A 22,277-nucleotide genomic window follows, 5' to 3' on the forward strand; every position below is an offset into this window, starting at 1 on the left:
GGGAGCTGAGGCTGGGACTGAGAGAGAAGTTAGGGCTGGGGTTGAGGCTGGGACTGAGAGAGAAGTTAGGGCTGGGGCTGAGGCTGGGACTGAGAGAGAAGTTAGGGCTGGGGCTGAGAGAGAAGTTAGGGCTGGGGCTGAGGCTGGGACTGAGAGAGAAGTTAGGGCTGGGACTGAGAGAGAAGTTAGGGCTGGGACTGAGAGAGAAGTTAGGGCTGGGGTTGAGGCTGGGACTGAGAGAGAAGTTAGGGCTGGGGCTGAGGCTGGGACTGAGAGAGAAGTTAGGGGTGGGACTGAGAGAGAAGTTAGGGCTGGGCTGAGAGAGAAGTTAGGGCTGGGACTGAGAGAGAAGTTAGGGCTGGGACTGAGAGAGAAGTTAGGGCTGTGGTTGAGGCTGGGACTGAGAGAGAAGTTAGGGCTGGGGCTGAGAGAGAAGTTAGGGCTGGGGTTGAGGCTGGGACTGAGAGAGAAGTTAGGGCTGGGACTGAGGGGGTTGAGGCTGGGACTGAGAGAGAAGTTAGGGCTGGGGCTGAGGCTGGGACTGAGAGAGAAGTTAGGCTGGGGCTGAGGCTGGGACTGAGAGAGAAGTTAGGCTGGGGCTGAGGCTGGGACTGAGAGAGAAGTTAGGGCTGGGGCTGAGAGAGAAGTTAGGGCTGGGGTGAGGCTGGGACTGAGAGAGAAGTTAGGGCTGAGGCTGGGACTAGAGAGAAGTTAGGGCTGGGGCTGAGAGAGAAGTTAGGGCTGGCTGGGAACTGAGAGAGAAGTTAGGGCTGGGGTTGAGGCTGGGACTGAGAGAGAAGTTAGGGCTGGGGCTGAGAGAGAAGTTAGGGCTGGGGCTGAGGCTGGGACTGAGAGAGAAGGGCTGGGACTGAGGCTGGGACTGAGAGAGAAGTTAGGCTGGGACTGGGGCTGGACTGAGAGAGAAGTTAGGCTGGGGTTGAGGCTGGGACTGAGAGAGAAGTTAGGCTGGGACTGAGAGAGAAGTTAGGGCTGGGACTGAGAGAGAAGTTAGGCTGGGACTGAGAGAGAAGTTAGGGGGGCTGAGGCTGGGACTGAGAGAGAAGTTAGGGCTGGGGCTGAGGCTGGGACTGAGAGAGAAGTTAGGGCTGGGACTGAGAGAGAAGTTAGGGACTGAGAGAGAAGTTAGGGCTGGGACTGAGAGAGAAGTTAGGGCTGGGACTGAGAGAGAAGTTAGGGCTGGGGCTGAGACTGAGAGAGAAGTTAGGCTGGGGCTGAGGCTGGGACTGAGAGAGAAGTTAGGGGCTGGGCTGGGACTGAGAGAGAAGTTAGGGACTGGGAGAGAGAAGTTAGGGCTGGGACTGAGGCTGGGACTGAGAGAGAAGTTAGGGCTGGGGCTGAGGCTGGGACTGAGAGAGAAGAGAAGTTAGGCTGGGGCTGAGGCTGGGACTGAGAGAGAAGTTAGGCTGGGGTGAGGCTGGGACTGGGAGAAGTTAGGCTGGGACTGGGACTGAGAGAGAAGTTAGGGCTGGGACTGAGGCTGGGACTGAGAGAGAAGTTAGGGCTGGGGTTGAGGCTGGGACTGAGAGAGAAGTTAGGGCTGAGAGAGAAGTTAGGCTGGGGCTGAGGCTGGGACTGAGAAGTTAGGGCTGGGACTGAGAGAGAAGTTAGGGCTGGGGCTGAGGCTGGGACTGAGAGAGAAGTTAGGGCTGGGACTGAGGCTGGGACTGAGAGAGAAGTTAGGGCTGGGGCTGAGGCTGAGAGAGAGAAGTTAGGGCTGGGACAGAGAGAGAAGGGGCTGGGAGGCTGAACTGAGAGAGAAGTTAGGGCTGGGGTTGAGGCTGGGACTGAGAGAGAAGTTAGGCTGGGGCTGAGAGAGAAGTTAGGGCTGGGGCTGAGGCTGGGACTGAGAGAGAAGTTAGGCTGGGGCTGAGGCTGGGACTGAGAGAGAAGTTAGGGCTGGGGCTGAGAGGAAGTTAGGGCTGGGAGGCTGGGACTGAGAGAGAAGTTAGGCTGGGGCTGAGGCTGGGACTGAGAGAGAAGTTAGGGCTGGGGCTGAGAGAGAAGTTAGGGCTGGGGCTGAGGCTGGGACTGAGAGAGAAGTTAGGGCTGGGGCTGAGGCTGGGACTGAGAGAGAAGTTAGGGCTGGGGCTGAGAGAGAAGTTAGGGCTGGGGCTGAGGCTGGGACTGAGAGAGAAGTTAGGGCTGGGGTTGAGGCTGGGACTGAGAGAGAAGTTAGGGCTGGGGCTGAGAGAGAAGTTAGGGCTGGGGCTGAGGCTGGGACTGAGAGAGAAGTTAGGCTGGGGCTGGGGACTGAGAGAAGTTAGGGCTGGGACTGAGAGAGAAGTTAGGGCTGGGGCTGAGGCTGGGACTGAGAGAGAAGTTAGGCTGGGGCTGAGGCTGGGACTGAGAGAGAAGTTAGGGCTGGGACTGAGAGAGAAGTTAGGGCTGGGGCTGAGGCTGGGACTGAGAGAGAAGTTAGGGCTGGGGCTGAGGCTGGGACTGAGAGAGAAGTTAGGGCTGGGGCTGAGGGAGAGAAGTTAGGGCTGGGGTTGACTGGGACTGAGAGAGAAGTTAGGGCTGGGCTGAGGGGCTGGGACTGAGGCTGGGACTGAGAGAGAAGTTAGGCTGGGGTTGAGGCTGGGACTGAGAGAGAAGTTAGAGAGAGAAGTTAGGGCTGGGGCTGAGGCTGGGACTGAGAGAGAAGTTAGGGCTGGGGCTGAGGCTGGGACTGAGAGAGAAGTGAGAGAGAAGTTAGGGCTGGGGCTGAGGCTGGACTGGGACTGAGAGAGAAGTTAGGGCTGGGGTTGAGGCTGGGACTGAGAGAGAAGTTAGGGCTGGGGCTGAGGCTGGGAGGAGAGAAGTTAGGGCTGGGACTGAGAGAGAAGTTAGGGCTGGGGTTGAGGCTGAGAGAGAGAGTTAGGCTGGGGTTGAGGCTGAGAGAGAGAAGTTAGGGGGACTGGGGCTGAGGCTGGGACTGAGAGAGAAGTTAGGCTGGGACTGAGAGAGAAGTTAGGGCTGGGGCTGAGGCTGGGACTGAGAGAGAAGTTAGGCTGGGACTGAGAGAGAAGTTAGGGCTGGGGCTGAGGCTGGGACTGAGAGAGAAGTTAGGCTGGGGCTGAGGCTGGGACTGAGAGAGAAGTTAGGCTGGGGTTGAGGCTGGGACTGAGAGAGAAGTTAGGGCTGGGACTGAGAGAGAAGTTAGGGCTGGGGTTGAGGCTGGGACTGAGAGAGAAGTTAGGCTGGGGCTGAGGCTGGGACTGAGAGGAGAAGTTAGGGGCTGGGGGGACTGAGGCTGGGACTGAGAGAGAAGTTAGGCTGGGGTTGGGCTGGGACTGAGAGAGAAGTTAGGGCTGGGGCTGAGGCTGGGGCTGAGGCTGGGACTGAGAGAAGTTAGGGCTGGGGCTGAGGCTGGGACTGAGAGAGAGTTAGGCTGGGGCTGAGAGAGAAGTTAGGGCTGGGGCTGAGGCTGGGACTGAGAGAGAAGTTAGGGCTGGGGTTGAGGCTGGGACTGAGAGAGAAGTTAGGCTGGGGCTGAGAGGAAGTTAGGGCTGGGGCTGAGGCTGGGACTGAGAGAGAAGTTAGGGCTGGGGCTGAGGCTGGGACTGAGAGAGAAGTTAGGGCTGGGGAGGCTGAGAGAGAAGTTAGGGCTGGGGCTGAGGCTGGGACTGAGAGAGAAGTTAGGGCTGGGACTGGAGAGAAGTTAGGGCTGGGACTGAGAGGAAGTTAGGGCTGGGACTGAGAGAGAAGTTAGGGCTGGGGTTGAGGCTGGGACTGAGAGAGAAGTTAGGCTGGGGCTGAGGCTGGGACTGAGAGAGAAGTTAGGGCTGGGACATAGAGAGAAGTTAGGGCTGGGGCTGAGAGAGAAGTTAGGGCTGGGACTGAGAGAGAAGTTAGGGCTGGGGTTGAGGCTGGGACTGAGAGAGAAGTTAGGGCTGGGGTTGAGGCTGGGACTGAGAGAGAAGTTAGGGCTGGGACTGAGAGAGAAGTTAGGGCTGGGACTGAGAGAGAAGTTAGGGCTGGGACTGAGAGAGAAGTTAGGGCTGGGACTGAGAGAGAAGTTAGGGCTGGGGCTGAGAGAGAAGTTAGGGCTGGGACTGAGAGAGAAGGGGCTGGGACTGAGGGAGAAGTTAGGGCTGTGGTTGAGGCTGGGACTGAGAGAGAAGTTAGGGCTGGGGCTGAGGCTGGGACTGAGAGAGAAGTTAGGGCTGGGGCTGAGAGAGGGCTGGGACTGAGAGAGAAGTTAGGGCTGGGACTGAGGCTGGGACTGAGAGAGAAGTTAGGGCTGGGGCTGAGGCTGGGACTGAGAGAGAAGTTAGGGCTGGGGCTGAGGCTGGGACTGAGAGAGAAGTTAGGGCTGGGGAGATAGAAGTTAGGGCTGAGGCTGGGACTGAGAGAGAAGTTAGGGCTGGGACATAGAGAGAAGTTAGGGCTGGGGCTGAGAGAGAAGTTAGGCTGGGAGCTGAGGCTGGAACTGAGAGAGAAGTTAGGGCTGGGGTTGAGAGAGAAGTTAGGCTGGGGCTGAGGCTGAACTGAGAGAGAAGTTAGGGCTGGGGTTGAGGCTGGGACTGAGAGAGAAGTTAGGGCTGGGGTTGAGGCTGGGACTGAGAGAGAAGTTAGGGCTGGGACTGAGAGAGAGGAGGGGCTTTAGGGCTGGGACTGAGGCTGGGACTGAGAGAGAAGTTAGGGCTGGGGCTGGGACTGAGAGAGAGAGAAGTTAGGGCTGGGGCTGAGGCTGGGACTGAGAGAGAAGTTAGGCTGGGGCTGAGGCTGGGACTGAGAGAGAAGTTAGGCTGGGGTTGAGGCTGGGACTGAGAGAGAAGTTAGGGCTGGGACACTGAGGAGGCTGGGACTGAGAGAGAAGTTAGGGCTGGGACTGAGGCTGGGACAGAGAGAGAAGTTAGGGCTGGGACTGAGGCTGGGACAGAGAGAGAAGTTAGGGCTGGGGCTGAGGCTGGGACTGAGAGAGAAGTTAGGGCTGGGGTTGAGGCTGGGACTGAGAGAGAAGTTAGGCTGGGACTGAGAGAGAAGTTAGGGCTGGGGTTGAGGCTGGGACTGAGAGAGAAGTTAGGGCTGGGGCTGAGGCTGGGACAGAGAGAGAAGTTAGGGCTGGGGCTGAGGCTGGGACTGAGAGAGAAGTTAGGGCTGGGGTTGAGGCTGGGACTGAGAGAGAAGTTAGGGCTGGGGCTGAGAGAGAAGTTAGGGCTGGGGTTGAGGCTGGGACTGAGAGAGAAGTTAGGCTGGGGTTGAGGCTGGGACTGAGAGAGAAGTTAGGGCTGGGACTGAGAGAGAGAAGTTAGGCTGGGGTTGAGGCTGGGACTGAGAGAGAAGTTAGGGCTGGGACTGAGAGAGAAGTTAGGCTGGGACTGAGAGAGAAGTTAGGGCTGGGACTGGGGGAGAGAAGTTAGGGCTGGGGTTGAGGCTGGGACTGAGAGAGAAGTTAGGGCTGGGGCTGAGGCTGGGACTGAGAGAGAAGTTAGGGCTGGGACTGAGAGAGAAGTGGGCTGTGCTGAGAGAGAAGTTAGGCTGGGAGAGAAGTTGAGGCTGGGACTGAGAGAGAAGTTAGGGCTGGGGCTGAGAGAGAAGTTAGGCTGGGGTTGAGGCTGGGACTGAGAGAGAGAGTTAGGGCTGGGGCTGAGGCTGGGACTGAGAGAGAAGTTAGGGCTGGGGCTGAGGCTGGGACTGAGAGAGAAGTTAGGGCTGGGACTGAGAGAGAAGTTAGGGCTGGGGTTGAGGCTGGGACTGAGAGAGAAGTTAGGGCTGGGGCTGAGGCTGGGACTGAGAGAGAAGTTAGGGCTGGGGTTGAGGCTGGGACTGAGAGAGAAGTTAGGGGGACTGAGGCTGGGACTGAGAGAGAAGTTAGGGCTGGGGCTGAGGCTGGGACTGAGAGAGAAGTTAGGGCTGGGGCTGAGAGAGAAGTTAGGGCTGGGCTGAGGCTGGGACTGAGAGAGAAGTTAGGCTGGGGTTGAGGCTGGGACTGAGAGAGAAGTTAGGGGAGCTGGGGCTGAGGCTGGGACTGAGAGAGAAGTTAGGGCTGGGGTTGAGGCTGGGACTGAGAGAGAAGTTAGGGCTGGGGCTGAGGAGAAGTTAGGGCTGGGGCTGAGGCTGAGAGAGAGAAGTTAGGGCTGGGGTTGAGGCTGGGACTGAGAGAGAAGTTAGGGCTGGGGTTGAGGCTGGGACTGAGAGAGAGTTAGGGCTGGGACTGAGAGCTGGGACTGAGAGAGAAGTTAGGGCTGGGGTTGAGGCTGGGACTGAGAGAGAAGTTAGGGCTGGGGCTGAGGCTGGGACTGAGAGAGAAGTTAGGGCTGGGGCTGAGGCTGGGACTGAGGAGAAGTGGGACTGAGAGAGAAGTTAGGGCTGGGGCTGAGGCTGGGACTGAGAGAGAAGTTAGGCTGGGGTTGAGGCTGGGACTGAGAGAGAAGTTAGGGCTGGGACTGAGAGAGAGAAGTTAGGCTGGGGCTGAGGCTGGGACTGAGAGAGAAGTTAGGGCTGGGGCTGAGGCTGGGACTGAGAGAGAAGTTAGGGCTGGGACTGAGGCTGGGACTGAGAGAGAAGTTAGGGCTGGGGTTGAGGCTGGGACTGAGAGAGAAGTTAGGGCTGGGACTGAGGCTGGGACTGAGAGAGAAGTTAGGGGCTGGGGCTGAGGCTGGGACTGAGAGAGAAGTTAGGGCTGGGGCTGAGGCTGGGACTGGGACTGAGAGAGAAGTTAGGGCTGGGGTTGAGGCTGGGACTGGGAGAGAGAAGTTAGGGCTGGGGCTGAGGCTGGGGCTGAGAGAGAGAGAAGTTAGGGCTGGGGTGAGGCTGGGACTGAGAGAGAAGTTAGGGCTGGGGTTGAGGCTGGGACTGAGAGAGAAGTTAGGGGCTGGGGTTGAGGCTGGGAGAGAGAAGTTAGGGCTGGGGTTGAGGCTGGGACTGAGAGAGAAGAGGCTGGGACTGAGAGAGAAGTTAGGGCTGGGACTGAGAGAGAAGTTAGGGCTGGGGTTGAGGCTGGGACTGAGAGAGAAGTTAGGGCTGGGGCTGAGGAGAAGTTAGGGCTGGGGTTGAGGCTGGGACTGAGAGAGAGTTAGGGCTGGGGCTGAGGCTGGGACTGAGAGAGAAGTTAGGGCTGGGGAGAAGTTAGAGGCTGGGACTGAGAGAGAAGTTAGGGCTGGGGCTGAGAGAGAAGTTGAGGCTGGGACTGAGAGAGAAGTTAGGGCTGGGGCTGAGGCTGGGACTGAGAGAGAAGTTAGGGCTGGGGCTGAGGCTGGGACTGAGAGAGAAGTTAGGGCTGGGACTGAGGCTGGGACTGAGAGAGAGAAGTTAGGGCTGGGGTTGAGGCTGGGACTGAGAGAGAAGTTAGGGCTGGGGCTGAGGCTGGGACTGAGAGAGAAGTGAGAGAGAGAGAGTTAGGGGGACTGAGAGAGAAGTTAGGCTGGGACTGAGAGAGAAGTTAGGGCTGGGACTGAGAGAGAAGTTAGGGCTGGGGTTGAGGCTGGGACTGAGAGAGAGTTAGGGCTGGGGCTGAGGCTGGGACTGAGAGAGAAGTTAGGGCTGGGGCTGAGAGAGAAGTTAGGGCTGGGGCTGGGAGAGAGAGAGTTAGGGCTGAGGCTGGGACTGAGGCTGGGACTGAGAGAGAAGTTAGGGCTGGGGCTGAGGCTGGGACTGAGAGAGAAGTTAGGGCTGGGGCTGAGGCTGGGACTGAGAGAGAAGTTAGGGCTGGGACAGGCTGGGACTGAGAGGAAGGGCTTAGGCTGGGACTGAGAGAGAAGTTAGGGCTGGGGTTGAGGCTGGGACTGAGAGAGAAGTTAGGCTGGGGCTGAGGCTGGGACTGAGAGAGAGTTAGGGCTGGGGAAGTTGAGGCTGGGACTGAGAGAGAAGTTAGGGCTGGGGTTGAGGCTGGGACTGAGAGAGAAGTTAGGGCTGGGCTGGGCTGGGACTGAGAGAGAAGTTAGGGCTGGGGCTGAGGCTGGGACTGAGGCTGAGAGAGAAGTTAGGGCTGGGGTTGAGGCTGGGACTGAGAGAGAAGTTAGGGCTGGGGCTGAGGCTGAGAGAGAAGTTAGGGCTGGGGTGAGGCTGGGACTGAGAGAGAAGAAGGGCTGGGGCTGAGGGAAGTTAGGGCTGGGGTTGAGGCTGGGACTGAGAGAGAAGTTAGGGCTGGGGCTGAGGCTGGGAGAGAGAAGAAGTTAGGGCTGGGGTTGAGGCTGGGACTGAGAGAGAAGTTAGGGGGGTTGAGGCTGGGACTGAGAGAGAAGTTAGAGGAGAAAGTTAGGGCTGGGAGGCTGGGACTGAGAGAGAGTTAGGGCTGGGAGGCTGGGACTGAGAGAGAAGTTAGGGCTGGGACTGAGAGAGAGAGAGAAGTTAGGGCTGGGGTTGAGACTGAGAGAGAAGTTAGGGGGACTGAGAGAGAAGTTAGGCTGGGGTTGAGGCTGGGACTGAGAGAGAAGTTAGGGCTGGGGTTGAGGCTGGGACTGAGAGAGAAGGGCTTGAGGCTGGGACTGAGAGAGAAGTTAGGCTGGGACTGAGAGAGAAGCTGAGGCTGGGACTGAGAGAGAAGTTAGGGCTGGGACTGAGAGAGAGTTAGGGCTGGGGTTGAGGCTGGGACTGAGAGAGAGTTAGGGCTGGGGCTGAGGCTGGGACTGAGAGAGAAGTTAGGGCTGGGGCTGAGAGAGAAGTTAGGGCTGGGGTTGAGGCTGGGACTGAGAGAGAAGTTAGGCTGGGGCTGAGGCTGGGACTGAGAGAGAAGTTAGGGCTGGGGCTGAGAGAGAAGTTAGGGCTGGGGCTGAGGCTGGGACTGAGAGAGAAGTTAGGGCTGGGGTTGAGGCTGGGACTGAGAGAGAAGTTAGGGCTGGGGCTGGGACTGAGAGAGAGTTAGGGCTGAGAGAGAAGGGCTGAGGCTGGGACTGAGAGAGAAGTTAGGGCTGGGGCTGAGGCTGACTGAGAGAGAGAAGTTAGGGCTGGGGCTGAGAGAGAAGAAGTTAGGGCTGGGACTGAGGCTGGGACTGAGAGAGAAGTTAGGGCTGGGGCTGAGGCTGGGACTGAGAGGCTGGGACTGAGAGAGAAGTTAGGGCTGGGGCTGAGGCTGGGACTGAGAGAGAAGTTAGGGCTGGGGTTGAGGCTGGGACTGAGAGAGAAGTTAGGGCTGGGACTGGGAGAAGTTAGGCTGGGGCTGAGGCTGGGACTGAGAGAGAAGTTAGGGCTGGGGTTGAGGCTGGGACTGAGAGAGAAGTTAGGCTGGGGCTGAGGCTGGGACTGAGAGAGAAGTTAGGGCTGGGACTGAGAGAGAAGTTAGGCTGGGACTGAGGCTGGGACTGAGAGAGAAGTTAGGGCTGGGGCTGAGGCTGACTGAGAGAGAAGTTAGGGCTGGGGCTGAGAGGCTGACTGAGAGAGAAGTTAGGGCTGGGGCTGAGGCTGGGACTGAGAGAGAAGTTAGGGCTGGGAGAGAGAGAAGTTAGGGCTGGGGTTGAGGCTGGGACTGAGAGAGAGTTAGGAGCTGGGGCTGAGGCTGGGACTGAGAGAGAAGTTAGGCTGGGGTTGAGGCTGGGACTGAGAGAGAAGTTAGGGCTGGGGTGAGGCTGGAGAGAGTTAGGGCTGGGACTGAGGCTGGGACATAGAGAGAAGTTAGGACTGGGGCTGAGAGAGCTGGGGCTGAGGCTGAACTGAGAGAGAAGTTAGGCTGGGGTTGAGGCTGGGACATAGAGAGAAGTTAGGGCTGGGACTGAGATAGAAGTTAGGGCTGGTGTTGAGGCTGGGACTGAGAGAGAAGTTAGGGCTGGGACATAGAGAGAAGTTAGGGCTGGGGCTGAGAGAGAAGTTAGGGCTGGGGCTGAGGCTGGGACTGAGAGAGAAGTTAGGGCTGGGACTGAGGCTGGACCTGAGAGAGAAGTTAGGGCTGGGGTTGAGGCTGGGACTGAGAGAGAAGTTAGGGCTGGGACTGAGAGAGAAGTTAGGGCTGGGACTGAGAGGGAAGTTAGGGCTGGGACTGAGAGAGAAGTTAGGGCTGGGGTTGAAGCTGGGACTGAGAGAGAAGTTAGGGCTGGGGCTGAGGCTGGGACTGAGAGAGAAGTTAGGAGTGGGACTGAGAGAGAAGTTAGGGCTGTGCTGAGAGAGAAGTTAGGGCTGGGACTGAGAGAGAAGTTAGGGCTGGGACTGAGAGAGAAGTTAGGGCTGGGGTTGAGGCTGGGACTGAGAGAGAAGTTAGGGCTGGGGTTGAGGCTGGGACTGAGAGAGAAGTTAGGACTGGGGCTGAGAGAGAAGTTAGGGCTGGGACTGAGGCTGGGCCTGAGAGAGAAGTTAGGGCTGGGGTTGAGGCTGGGACTGAGAGAGGAGTTAGGGCTGGGACTGAGAGAGAAGTTAGGCTGGGACTGAGAGGGAGGGGATGGGACTGAGAGAGAAGTTAGGGCTGTGCTGAGAGAGAAGTTAGGGCTGTGGTTGAGGCTGGGACTGAGAGAGAAGTTAGGGCTGGGACTGAGAGAGAAGTTAGGGCTGGGGTTGAGGCTGGGACTGAGAGAGAAGTTAGGGCTGGGGCTGAGGCTGGGACTGAGAGAGAAGTTAGGGCTGGGGTTGAGGCTGGGACTGAGAGAGAAGTTAGGGCTGGGGCTGAGAGAGAAGTTAGGGCTGGGGTTGAGGCTGGGACTGAGAGAGAAGTTAGGGCTGGGGCTGAGGCTGGGACTGAGGCTGGGACTGAGAGAGAAGTTAGGGCTGGGGTTGAGGCTGGGACTGAGAGAGAAGTTAGGCTGGGGCTGAGAGAGAAGTTCGGGCTGGGGTTGAGGCTGGGACTGAGAGAGAAGTTAGGGCTGGGGTTGAGGCTAGGACTGAGAGAGAAGTTAGGACTCCGGCTGAGAGAGAAGTTAGGGCTGGGACTGAGGCTGGGACAGAGAGAGAAGTTAGGGCTGGGGTTGAGGCTGGGACTGAGAGAGAAGTTAGGGCTGGGGTTGAGGCTAGGACTGAGAGAGAAGTTAGGAGGGGGCTGAGGCTGGGACATAGAGAGAAGTTAGGGCTGGGGCTGAGAGAGAAGTTAGGGCTGGGGCTGAGGCTGGAACTGAGAGAGAAGTTAGGGCTGGGGTTGAGGCTGGGACTGAGAGAGAAGTTAGGGCTGGGGCTGAGGCTGGAACTGAGAGAGAAGTTAGGGCTGGGGTTGAGGCTGGGACTGAGAGAGAAGTTAGGGCTGGGGTTGAGGCTGGGACTGAGAGAGAAGTTAGGGCTGGGGCTGAGAGAGAAGTTAGGGCTGGGGCTGAGGCTGGGACTGAGAGAGAAGTTAGGGCTGGGGTTGAGGCTGGGACTGAGAGAGAAGTTAGGGCTGGGACTGAGAGAGAAGTTAGGGCTGGGACTGAGAGGGAAGTTAGGGCTGGGACTGAGAGAGAAGTTAGGGCTGGGGTTGAAGCTGGGACTGAGAGAGAAGTTAGGGCTGGGGCTGAGGCTGGGACTGAGAGAGAAGTTAGGAGTGGGACTGAGAGAGAAGTTAGGGCTGTGCTGAGAGAGAAGTTAGGGCTGGGACTGAGAGAGAAGTTAGGGCTGGGACTGAGAGAGAAGTTAGGGCTGGGACTGAGGCTGGGACTGAGAGAGAAGTTAGGGCTGTGGTTGAGGCTGGGACTGAGAGAGAAGTTAGGGCTGGGGCTGAGAGAGAAGTTAGGGCTGGGGTTGAGGCTGGGACTGAGAGAGAAGTTAGGGCTGGGGCTGAGGCTGGGACTGAGGCTGGGACTGAGAGAGAAGTTAGGGCTGGGGTTGAGGCTGGGACTGAGAGAGAAGTTAGGGCTGGGATTGAGGCTGGGACTGAGAGAGAAGTTAGGGCTGGGACAGAGAGAGAAGTTAGGGCTGGGACTGAGAGAGAAGTTAGGGCTGGGGTTGAGGCTGGGACTGAGAGAGAAGTTAGGGCTGGGGCTGAGAGAGAAGTTAGGGCTGGGGTTGAGGCTGGGACTGAGAGAGAAGTTATGGCTGGGGCTGAGGCTGGGACTGAGAGAGAAGTTAGGGCTGGGACTGAGAGAGAAGTTAGGGCTGGTGTTGAGGCTGGGACTGAGAGAGAAGTTAGGGCTGGGACATAGAGAGAAGTTAGGGCTGGGGCTGAGAGAGAAGTTAGGGCTGGGGCTGAGTCTGGAACTGAGAGAGAAGTTAGGGCTGGGGTTGAGAGAGAAGTTAGGGCTGGGGCTGAGGCTAGAACTGAGAGAGAAGTTAGGGCTGGGGTTGAGGCTGGGACTGAGAGAGAAGTTAGGGCTGGGGTTGAGGCTGGGACTGAGAGAGAAGTTAGGGCTGGGACTGAGAGAGAAGTTAGGACTGGGGCTGAGAGAGAAGTTAGGGCTGGGACTGAGGCTGGGACTGAGAGAGAAGTTAGGGCTGGGGTTGAGGCTGGGACTGAGAGAGAAGTTAGGACTCCGGCTGAGAGAGAAGTTAGGCTGGGACTGAGGCTGGGACAGAGAGAGAAGTTAGGGCTGGGGTTGAGGCTGGGACTGAGAGAGAAATTAGGGCTGTGATTGAGGCTGGGACTGAGAGAGAAGTTAGGGCTGGGACAGAGAGAGAAGTTAGGGCTGGGACTGAGAGAGAAGTTAGGGCTGGGGTTGAGGCTGGGACTGAGAGAGAAGTTAGGGCTGGGGCTGAGAGAGAAGTTAGGGCTGGGGTTGAGGCTGGGACTGAGAGACAAGTTATGGCTGGGGCTGAGGCTGGGACTGAGAGAGAAGTTAGGGCTGGGACTGAGATAGAAGTTAGGCTGGGGCTGAGTCTGGAACTGAGAGAGAAGTTAGGGCTGGGGTTGAGAGAGAAGTTAGGGCTGGGGCTGAGGCTAGAACTGAGAGAGAAGTTAGGGCTGGGGTTGAGGCTGGGACTGAGAGAGAAGTTAGGGCTGGGGTTGAGGCTGGGACATAGAGAGAAGTTAGGGCTGGGACATAGAGAGAAGTTAGGGCTGGGGCTGAGAGAGAAGTTAGGGCTGGGGCTGAGTCTGGAACTGAGAGAAGTTAGGGCTGGGGTTGAGAGAGAAGTTAGGGCTGGGGCTGATGCTAGAACTGAGAGAGAAGTTAGGGTTGGGGTTGAGACTGGGACTGAGAGAGAAGTTAGGGCTGGGGTTGAGGCTGGGACTGAGAGAGAAGTTAGGGCTGGGACTGAGAGAGAAGTTAGGACTGGGGCTGAGAGAGAAGTTAGGGCTGGGACTGAGGCTGGGACTGAGAGAGAAGTTAGGGCTGGGGTTGAGGCTGGGACTGAGAGAGAAGTTAGGGCTGGGGCTGAGAGAGAAGTTAGGGCTGGGACTGAGGCTGGGACTGAGAGAGAAGTTAGGGCTGGGGTTGAGGCTGGGACTGAGAGAGAAGTTAGGGCTGGGGTTGAGGCTAGGACTGAGAGAGAAGTTAGGAGTGGAGCTGAGGCTGGGACATAGAGAGAAGTTAGGGGGGCTGAGAGAGAAGTTAGGGCTGGGGCTGAGGCTGGAACTGAGAGAGAAGTTAGGGCTGGGGTTGAGGCTGGGACATAGAGAGAAGTTAGGGCTGGGGCTGAGAGAGAAGTTAGGCTGGGGCTGAGGCTGGAACTGAGAGAGAAGTTAGGGCTGGGGTTGAGGCTGGGACTGAGAGAGAAGTTAGGGCTGGGGCTGAGAGAGAAGTTAGGGCTGGGGCTGAGGCTGGGACTGAGAGAGAAGTTAGGGCTGGGGTTGAGGCTGGGACTGAGAGAGAAGTTAGGGCTGGGGTTGAGGCTGGGACTGAGAGAGAAGTTAGGGCTGGGGCTGAGAGAGAAGTTAGGGCTGGGGCTGAGGCTGGAACTGAGAGAGAAGTTAGGGCTGGGGTTGAGGCTGGGACTGAGAGAGAAGTTAGGGCTGGGACTGAGAGAGAAGTTAGGGCTGGGACTGAGAGGGAAGTTAGGGCTGGGACTGAGAGAGAAGTTAGGGCTGGGGTTGAAGCTGGGACTGAGAGAGAAGTTAGGGCTGGGGCTGAGGCTGGGACTGAGAGAGAAGTTAGGAGTGGGACTGAGAGAGAAGTTAGGGCTGTGCTGAGAGAGAAGTTAGGGCTGTGGTTGAGGCTGGGACTGAGAGAGAAGTTAGGGCTGGGGTTGAGGCTGGGACTGAGAGAGAAGTTAGGGCTGGGGCTGAGGCTGGGACTGAGAGAGAGAGATTAGGGCTGGGGTTGAGGCTGGGACTGAGAGAGAGAAGTTAGGCTGGGGCTGAGAGAGAAGTTAGGGCTGGGGTTGAGGCTGGGACTGAGAGAGAAGTTATGGCTGAGGCTGGGACATAGAGAGAAGTTAGGGCTGAGGCTGGGACTGAGGCTGGGACTGAGAGAAGTTAGGGCTGGGGTTGAGGCTGGGACTGAGAGAGAAGTTAGGGCTGGGGCTGAGAGAGAAGTTCGGGCTGGGGTTGAGGCTGGGACTGAGAGAGAAGTTATGGCTGGGGCTGAGGCTGGGACATAGAGACTGGGGCTGAGAGAGAAGTTAGGGCTGGGGCTGAGGCTGAACTGAGAGAAGTTAGGGCTGGGGTTGAGGCTGGGACTGAGAGAGAGAGTTAGGGCTGGGGCTGAGAGAGAAGTTAGGGCTGGGGCTGAGAGAGAGAGAAGTTAGGGCTGGGGTTGAGGCTGGGACTGAGAGAGAAGTTAGGGCTGGGGCTGAGAGAGAAGTTAGGGCTGGGGTTGAGGCTGGGACTGAGAGAGAAGTTAGGGCTGGGACTGAGGCTGGACCTAAGAGAGAAGTTAGGGCTGGGGTTGAGGCTGGGACTGAGAGAGAAGTTAGGGCTGGGACTGAGAGAGAAGTTAGGGCTGGGACTGAGAGGGAAGTTAGGGCTGGGACTGAGAGAGAAGTTAGGGCTGGGGTTGAGGCTGGGACTGAGAGAGAAGTTAGGGCTGGGGTTGAGGCTGGGACTGAGAGAGAAGTTAGGAGTGGGACTGAGAGAGAAGTTAGGGCTGGGACTGAGGCTGGGACAGAGAGAGAAGTTAGGGCTGGGACTGAGGCTGGGACAGAGAGAGAAGTTAGGGCTGGGACTGAGGCTGGGACAGAGAGAGAAGTTAGGGCTGGGGCTGAGGCTGGGACAGAGAGAGAAGTTAGGGCTGGGGCTGGGGCTGAGGCTGGGACAGAGAGAGAAGTTAGGGCTGGGGCTGAGGCTGGGACAGAGAGAGAAGTTAGGGCTGGGACTGAGGCTGGGACAGAGAGAGAAGTTAGGGCTGGGGCTGAGGCTGGGACAGAGAGAGAAGTTAGGGCTGGGGCTGAGGCTGGGACAGAGAGAGAAGTTAGGGCTGGGACTGAGGCTGGGACAGAGAGAGAAGTTAGGGCTGGGGTTGTGAGTAGGGTTTGACGTATCCAGATTTTCATACCGTGATACCGTTTCTGTACCATACCGGGGTATACGGTATTACCGAATGTGCAAACAAGGGGTGCAATTTAAAACAAAATAATAGATGTGCGCACAGTTGGAGTCGGAAGTTTACATACACAGTCACTAAAACTCATTTTTCAACCACTCCACAAATTTCTTGTTAATAAACTATAGTTTTGGCAAGTCGAATAGGACATCTACTTTGTGCATGATGCAAGTAATTTCTCTAACAATTGTTTACAGACAGATTATTTCACTTATAATTCACTGTATCACAATTCCAGTGGGTCAGAAGTCTACATACACTAAGTTGAATCTGCCTTTAAACAGCTTGGAAAATTCCAGAAAATTATGTCATGGCTTTAGAAGCTTCTAATAGGCTAATTTACATAATTTGAGTCAATTGGAGTTGTATCTGTGGATGTATTTCAAGGCCTACCTTCAAACTCAGTGCCTCTTTGCTTGACATCATGGGAAAATCAAAAGAAATCAGCCAAGACCTCAGAAAAAATTGTAGACCTCCACAAGTCTGATTCATCCTTGGGAGCAATTTCCGAACGCCTGAAGGTACCATGTTCATCTGTACAAACAATAGTATGCAAGTATAAACACCATGGGACCATGCAGCCGTCATACCACTCAGGAAGGAGACGCATTCTGACCTTGTGAAGATGCTGGAGAAAACTGGTACAAAAGTATCTATATCCACAGTAAAACGAGTCCTATATCGATATAACCTGAAAGGCCACTCAGCAAGGAAGAAGCCACTGCTCCAAAACCGCCATAAAAAAGCCAGACTACGGTTTGCAACTGCACATGGGGACAACGATCATACTTTTTGAAGAAATGTCCTCTGGTCTGATGAAACAAAAATAGAACTGTTTTGCCAGAATGACCATTGTTATGTTTGGAGGAAAAAGGGGGAGGCTTGCAAGCCGAAGAATACCATCCCAACCGTGAAGCACGGGGGTGGCAGCATCATGTTGTGGGGTTGGTGCACTTCACAAAATAGATGGCATCATGAGATGGATGTCATAAGGTGAATGCACCAATTTGTAAGTCGCTCTGGATAAGAGCGTCTGCTAAATGACTTAAATGTAAATGTAAATGTATAGGAAAATGATGTGGATATATTGAAGCAACATCTCAAGACATCAGTCAGGAAGTTAAAGCTTGGTCGCAAATGGGTTTTCCAAATGGACAATGACCCCAAGCATACTTTCAAAGTTGTGGCAAAATGGCTTAAGGACAACAAAGTCAAGATATTAGAGTGGCCATCACAAAGCCCTGTAGGCAGAACTGAAAAAGTGTGTGCGAGCAAGGAGGCCTACAAACCTGACTCAGTTACACCAGCTCTGTCAGGAGGAATGGGCCAAAATTCACCAAACTTATTGTGGGAAGCTTGTGGAAGGCTACCTGAAACGTTTGACCCAAGTTTAACAATTTAAAGGCAATGCTACCAAATGCTAATTGAGTGTAAGTACACTGACCAACTGGGAATGTGATGAAAGAAATAAAAGCTGAAATAAATAATTCTCTCTACTATTATTCTGACATTTCACATTCTTAAAATAAAGTGGTGATCCTAACTGACCCAAGACGGATTTTTTTCTAGAATTGAATGTCAGGAATCGTGAAAAACTGAGTTGACATGTGTTTGGCTACGGGTGTATGTAAATTTCCGACTTCAACTGTATGCAAGAATGCTGTTTATTGACTACAGCTCAGCATTCAACGCCATAGTACCCTCCAAGCTCATCATTAAGCTCGAGTGCCTGGGGTGTATGAAAGGTGTATGTAAACTTCCGACTTCAACTGTATCTAAAAATAATTGGCGGAAGCACAAAACAATTTAGGCAACAGAGATGTTGATCCAGGAGGGGATTGAATATCTCTGCTGGAACCAAGAAGTTTGACATCTTGACATCTAGCCACTTACCTAGCAAGTCAGCCAACCAAATGCATAGCAGGAAACCCTGAGATTGATATAATTTATTTGACACATCTTACATTTCTTATAGTTATATTTAACTATATTTAACTAGTTATAAGCATAGCACGCACCCCTGCAGCCCCTGAAAAATACTGTAGTTATTTCGAAATACCCGGTATACGGTATAAATGGTATATTGCCCAAGCCTAGTTGTGAGGCTGAAGCTCAGACTGAGACAGAGGCTAAGATTGGGGCTGTGAGGCTGGGAGAGAAGCTGAGGCTGTGAGGCTGAGTGAGAGACAGCCAGGCTGAGGTTGGGACTGTGAGTCTGGGAGAGAAGCTGAGGCTATGAGGCTGAGAGAGAGGCAGCCAGGCTGAGGTTGGGGCTGTGAGGCTGGGACTGAGAGAAATGCTGAGGCTGTGAGGCTGAGAGAGAGGCAGCCAGGCTGAGGTTGGGGCTGTGAGGCTGAGGCTGGGACTGAGAGAAAAGCTGAGGCTGTGAGGCTGAGAGAGAGGCAGCCAGGCTGAGCCTGTGAGGCTGAGAGAGAGGCATCCAGGCTGGGACTGAGAGAAAAGCTGAGGCTGAGAGAGAGGCAGCCAGGCTGAGGGGGCTGTGAGGCTGGGGCTGAGGCTGTGAGGCTGAGAGAGAGGCAGCCAGGCTGAGGTTGGGGCTGTGGGGCTGAGGCTGGGACTGAGAGAAAAGCTGAGGGTGAGAGGCTGAGAGAGAGGCAGCCAGGCTGAGGTTGGAGCTGTGGGGCTGAGGCTGGGACTGAGAGAAATGCTGAGGGTGAGAGGCTGAGACAGAGAGGCAGCCAGGCTGAGGTTGGAGCTGTGAGGCTGGGGCTGAGGCTGGGACTGAGAGAAAAGCTGAGGCTGTGAGGCTGAGAGAGAGGCAGCCAGGCTGAGCCTGTGAGGCTGAGAGAAAAGCTGAGGCTGTGAGGCTGAGAGAGAGGCAGCCAGGCTGAGGGGGGCTTTGAGGCTGGGGCTGAGGCTGTGAGGCTGAGAGAGAGGCAGCCAGGCTGAGGTTGGGGCTGTGGGACTGAGGCTGGGACTGAGAGAAAAGCTGAGGGTGAGAGGCTGAGAGAGAGGCAGCCAGGCTGAGGTTGGAGCTGTGAGGCTGGGGCTGAGGCTGGGACTGAGAGAAATGCTGAGGGTGAGAGGCTGAGAGAGAGAGGCAGCCAGGCTGAGGTTGGAGCTGTGAGGCTGGGGCTGAGGCTGGGACTGAGAGAAAAGCTGAGGCTGTGAGGCTGAGAGAGAGGCAGCCAGGCTGAGGGGGGGGCTTTGAGGCTGGGGCTGAGGCTGTGAGGCTGAGAGAGAGGCAGCCAGGCTGAGGTTGGGGCTGTGGGACTGAGGCTGGGACTGAGAGAAAAGCTGAGGGTGAGAGCCTGAGAGAGAGGCAGCCAGGCTGAGGTTGGAGCTGTGAGGCTGGGGCTGAGGCTGGGACTGAGAGAAATGCTGAGGCTGTGAGGCTGAGAGAGAGGCAGCCAGGCTGAGGTTGGGGCTGTGGGGCTGGGGCTGAGGCTGGGACTGAGAGAAAAGCTGAGGCTGTGAGGCTGAGAGAGAGGCAGCCAGGCTGAGGTTGGGGCTGTGGGGCTGAGAGAGAGGCAGCCAGGCGCGCCACCTGAGATGATACGTGTCACACAGGGAGGTGATTGATTACATTAGCATGCGGGCCTCTGGAGATGACTTCATCCTCATGGCAACAGACAGCTGGCAGCTGAAGGTTCTACTGGGAGCGTCTCAGGGGCCTAGTCAAGTGTGACGCTACTGACGAGCAGAGCCTTCCTTCCCTCCATCCTTCCTGTCTCTGTCTCTTTCTTCCTCTCTTCTTTTTTATCTCTCTCCTTTCTCCGCCTGTCTCTTTCTCTCTCTCTCTCTCTGCTTCTCTCTCTCTTTCCCTGGGAGAAGTTCGGAGGGGATAGATGGGAAGAGAAGGGATGTTGTTCATTCATGTTATTCATATGCTTTTCCTTCTGCCTGCCTGCCTGGCGCATTACACTGGCCCACAAACCCATTCTGTGACACGCTAGGCCCTGCCGTTAATGCTGTTGTGACCAGGGGCTGTGTATTCATCTTGGTTGAAAGCTTTACTGGTGGAGAGGGAGGATGAAAAGGAAACGCACATAATGTCCCTGTCCTGGGGGATTGTGTTCTAGTCTCAGTGTCTGTTGATTTCCATTGACTGGGACAATTCTGCTGTAATGTACCTATCTCACTGGCTAATATGAGCAGCTTACTGCTAGCCTACTGCACGCAGACAGGACATTAATGCAATGTATTTTTTTAAATAAGAAAGAGAGAGGGAGAGAAATGCAAGAGAGAGAGAAATATGCAAGAGAGAGAGAAATATGCAAGAGAGAGAGAGATATGCAAGAGAGAGAGAGATATGCAAGAGAGAGAGAGATATGCAAGAGAGAGAGACATATGCAAGAGAGAGAGACATATGCAAGAGAGAGAGAAATATGCAAGAGAGAGAGACATATGCAAGAGAGAGAGAAATATGCAAGAGAGAGAGACATATGCAAGAGAGAGAGACATATGCAAGAGAGAGAGAAATATGCAAGAGAGAGAGAAATATGCAAGAGAGAGAGAGATATGCAAGAGAGAGAGACATATGCAAGAGAGAGAGAGATATGCAAGAGAGAGAGAAATATGCAAGAGAGAGAGAAATATGCAAGAGAGAGAGACATATGCAAGAGAGAGAGAGATATGCAAGAGAGAGAGAGATATGCAAGAGAGAGAGAAATATGCAAGAGAGAGAGAAATATGCAAGAGAGAGAGAGATATGCAAGAGAGAGAGAGATATGCAAGAGAGAGAGACATATGCAAGAGAGAGAGACATATGCAAGAGAGAGAGAAATATGCAAGAGAGAGAGACATATGCAAGAGAGAGAGAAATATGCAAGAGAGAGAGACATATGCAAGAGAGAGAGAAATATGCAAGAGAGAGAAAATATGCAAGAGAGAGAGAAATATGCAAGAGAGAGAGAGATATGCAAGAGAGAGAGAAATATGCAAGAGAGAGAAAAATATGCAAGAGAGAGAAAAATATGCAAGAGAGGGAGAAATATGCAAGAGAGAGAGAGATATGCAAGAGAGAGAGTCATATGCAAGAGAGAGAGACATGTGCAAGAGAGAGAGACATATGCAAGAGAGAGAGAAATATGCAAGAGAGAGAGAAATATGCAAGAGAGAGAGACATATGCAAGAGAGAGAGACATATGCAAGAGAGAGAGAGATATGCAAGAGAGAGAGAGATATGCAAGCGAAAGTGAGAGAGATGAGAGAGAGAGATACGAGAGCGAGAGATGCAAAAGAAAGAGAGAGTCGCTCTGGATAAGAGCGTCTGCTAAATGACTTAAATGTAAATGTAAATATGCGAGAGAGAGAGAAAGATAGAGATGCAAGAGAGACAGATGAGAGAGAGAGCGAGAGAGAGAGAGAAGAAAAGCCAAAATGGACAGTTTTGGCAGCCAAATATGTGTCCTCCTGCCACAACCTGAGGGACGGCCAGTGAAAAGTGCAAAGTAACGTTGTTTTGTTTTGTCTTTCATACCACGTCATGTGTCTTCGAAGTCATGTTGACACTGGTCCACTACCAGGTCATGTGTCTTCTCAGTCATGTTGACACTGGTCTACTACCAGGTCATGTGTCTTCTCAGTCATGTTGACACTGGTCTACTACCACGTCATGTGTCTTCTCAGTCATGTTGACACTGGTCTACTACCAGGTCATGTGTCTTCTCAGTCATGTTGACACTGGTCCACTACCATGTCATGTGTCTTCTCAGTCATGTTGACACTGGTCCACTACCACGTCATGTGTCTTCTCAGTCATGTTGACACTGGTCTACTACCACGTCATGTGTCTTCTCAGTCATGTTGACACTGGTCCACTACCAGGTCATGTGTCTTCTCAGTCATGTTGACACTGGTCCACTACCACGTCATGTGTCTTCTCAGTCATGTTGACACTGGTCTACTACCAGGTCATGTGTCTTCTCAGTCATGTTGACACTGGTCCACTACCAGGTCATGTGTCTTCTCAGTCATGTTGACACTGGTCTACTACCAGGTCATGTGTCTTCTCAGTCATGTTGACACTGGTCCACTACCACGTCATGTGTCTTCTCGGTCATGTGTCTTCTCAGTCATGTTGACACTGGTCTACTACCAGGTCATGTGTCTTCTCAGTCATGTTGACACTGGTCTACTACCAGGTCATGTGTCTTCTCAGTCATGTTGACACTGGTCTACTACCAGGTCATGTGTCTTCTCAGTCATGTTGACACTGGTCTACTACCAGGTCATGTGTCTTCTCAGTCATGTTGACACTGGTCTACTACCAGGTCATGTGTCTTCTCAGTCATGTTGACACTGGTCTACTACCAGGTCATGTGTCTTCTGAGTCATGTTGACACTGGTCCACTACCACGTCATGTGTCTTCTCGGTCATGTGTCTTCTCAGTCATGTTGACACTGGTCTACTACCAGGTCATGTGTCTTCTCAGTCATGTTGACACTGGTCTACTACCAGGTCATGTGTCTTCTCAGTCATGTTGACACTGGTCTACTACCAGGTCATGTGTCTTCTCAGTCATGTTGACACTGGTCTACTACCAGGTCATGTGTCTTCTCAGTCATGTTGACACTGGTCCACTACCAGGTCATGTGTCTTCTCAGTCATGTTTACACTGGTCTACTACCAGGTCATGTGTCTTCTCAGTCATGTTGACACTGGTCTACTACCATTGCTTTAATGTATTGTTGTTCGCATCAATATTGTTGTTGTAGTTGTTGTTAATGGTAATCCCATGTCCACTCCCATGTCCACTACTACTATTATTATTATAATTAAATTATACATATATATATTTTATATATAAATATATATTTTTATTTTTCGATATGTATACTTTGACAATGTAAGTAATAATGAACTTGCCATGACAATAAAGTAAATTGAATTGAATTGAGAGAGATACGAGAGAGAGAGAGAGATACGAGAGAGAGAGATAGGAGAGAGAGAGAGACAGAGATACGAGAGAGAGAGAGAGAGAGAGAGAGAGAGGGAGATGCGAGAGAGAGAGATAGATACGAGAGAGAGAGATAGATATGAGAGAGAGAGATAGATACGAGAGA

General features: G+C 54.3%; 2 protein-coding genes across 5 annotated transcripts in view; both read left to right on the forward strand.

Moving 5' to 3' along the window:
- The window catches only part of LOC118362193 (A-kinase anchor protein 6-like), a 215,816-nt gene that overhangs the window by 65,128 nt on the left and 128,411 nt on the right, over window positions 1-22,277 (forward strand). The gene's annotated exons all lie outside the window — the stretch shown is intronic.
- LOC127913635 (zinc finger CCCH domain-containing protein 13-like) lies at window positions 19,093-21,953 on the forward strand. Of its 2 annotated transcripts, none has more exons than XM_052486447.1 (2): window positions 19,093-21,527; window positions 21,630-21,953. In XM_052486447.1, the coding sequence occupies exon 1, from the start codon at window positions 19,484-19,486 to the stop codon at window positions 20,408-20,410; it is 927 nt and encodes a 308-aa protein (XP_052342407.1). In that variant the 5' UTR covers window positions 19,093-19,483; the 3' UTR covers window positions 20,411-21,527; window positions 21,630-21,953. The 2 variants fall into 2 exon arrangements, with proteins under 2 accessions (XP_052342407.1, XP_052342406.1); XM_052486446.1 differs by having other exon boundaries at window positions 19,093-21,484.

The sequence above is a fragment of the Oncorhynchus keta genome, chromosome 29 (assembly GCF_023373465.1).
Source record: "Oncorhynchus keta strain PuntledgeMale-10-30-2019 chromosome 29, Oket_V2, whole genome shotgun sequence".
NCBI classification, from domain to species: Eukaryota; Metazoa; Chordata; class Actinopteri; order Salmoniformes; family Salmonidae; genus Oncorhynchus; species Oncorhynchus keta.

Excerpts from the sequence above, each read along its gene's own strand:
- LOC127913635 (XM_052486446.1), top strand. The coding sequence starts at position 19,404 with ATGCAATGTATTTTTTTAAATAAGAAAGAGAGAGGGAGAGAAATGCAA.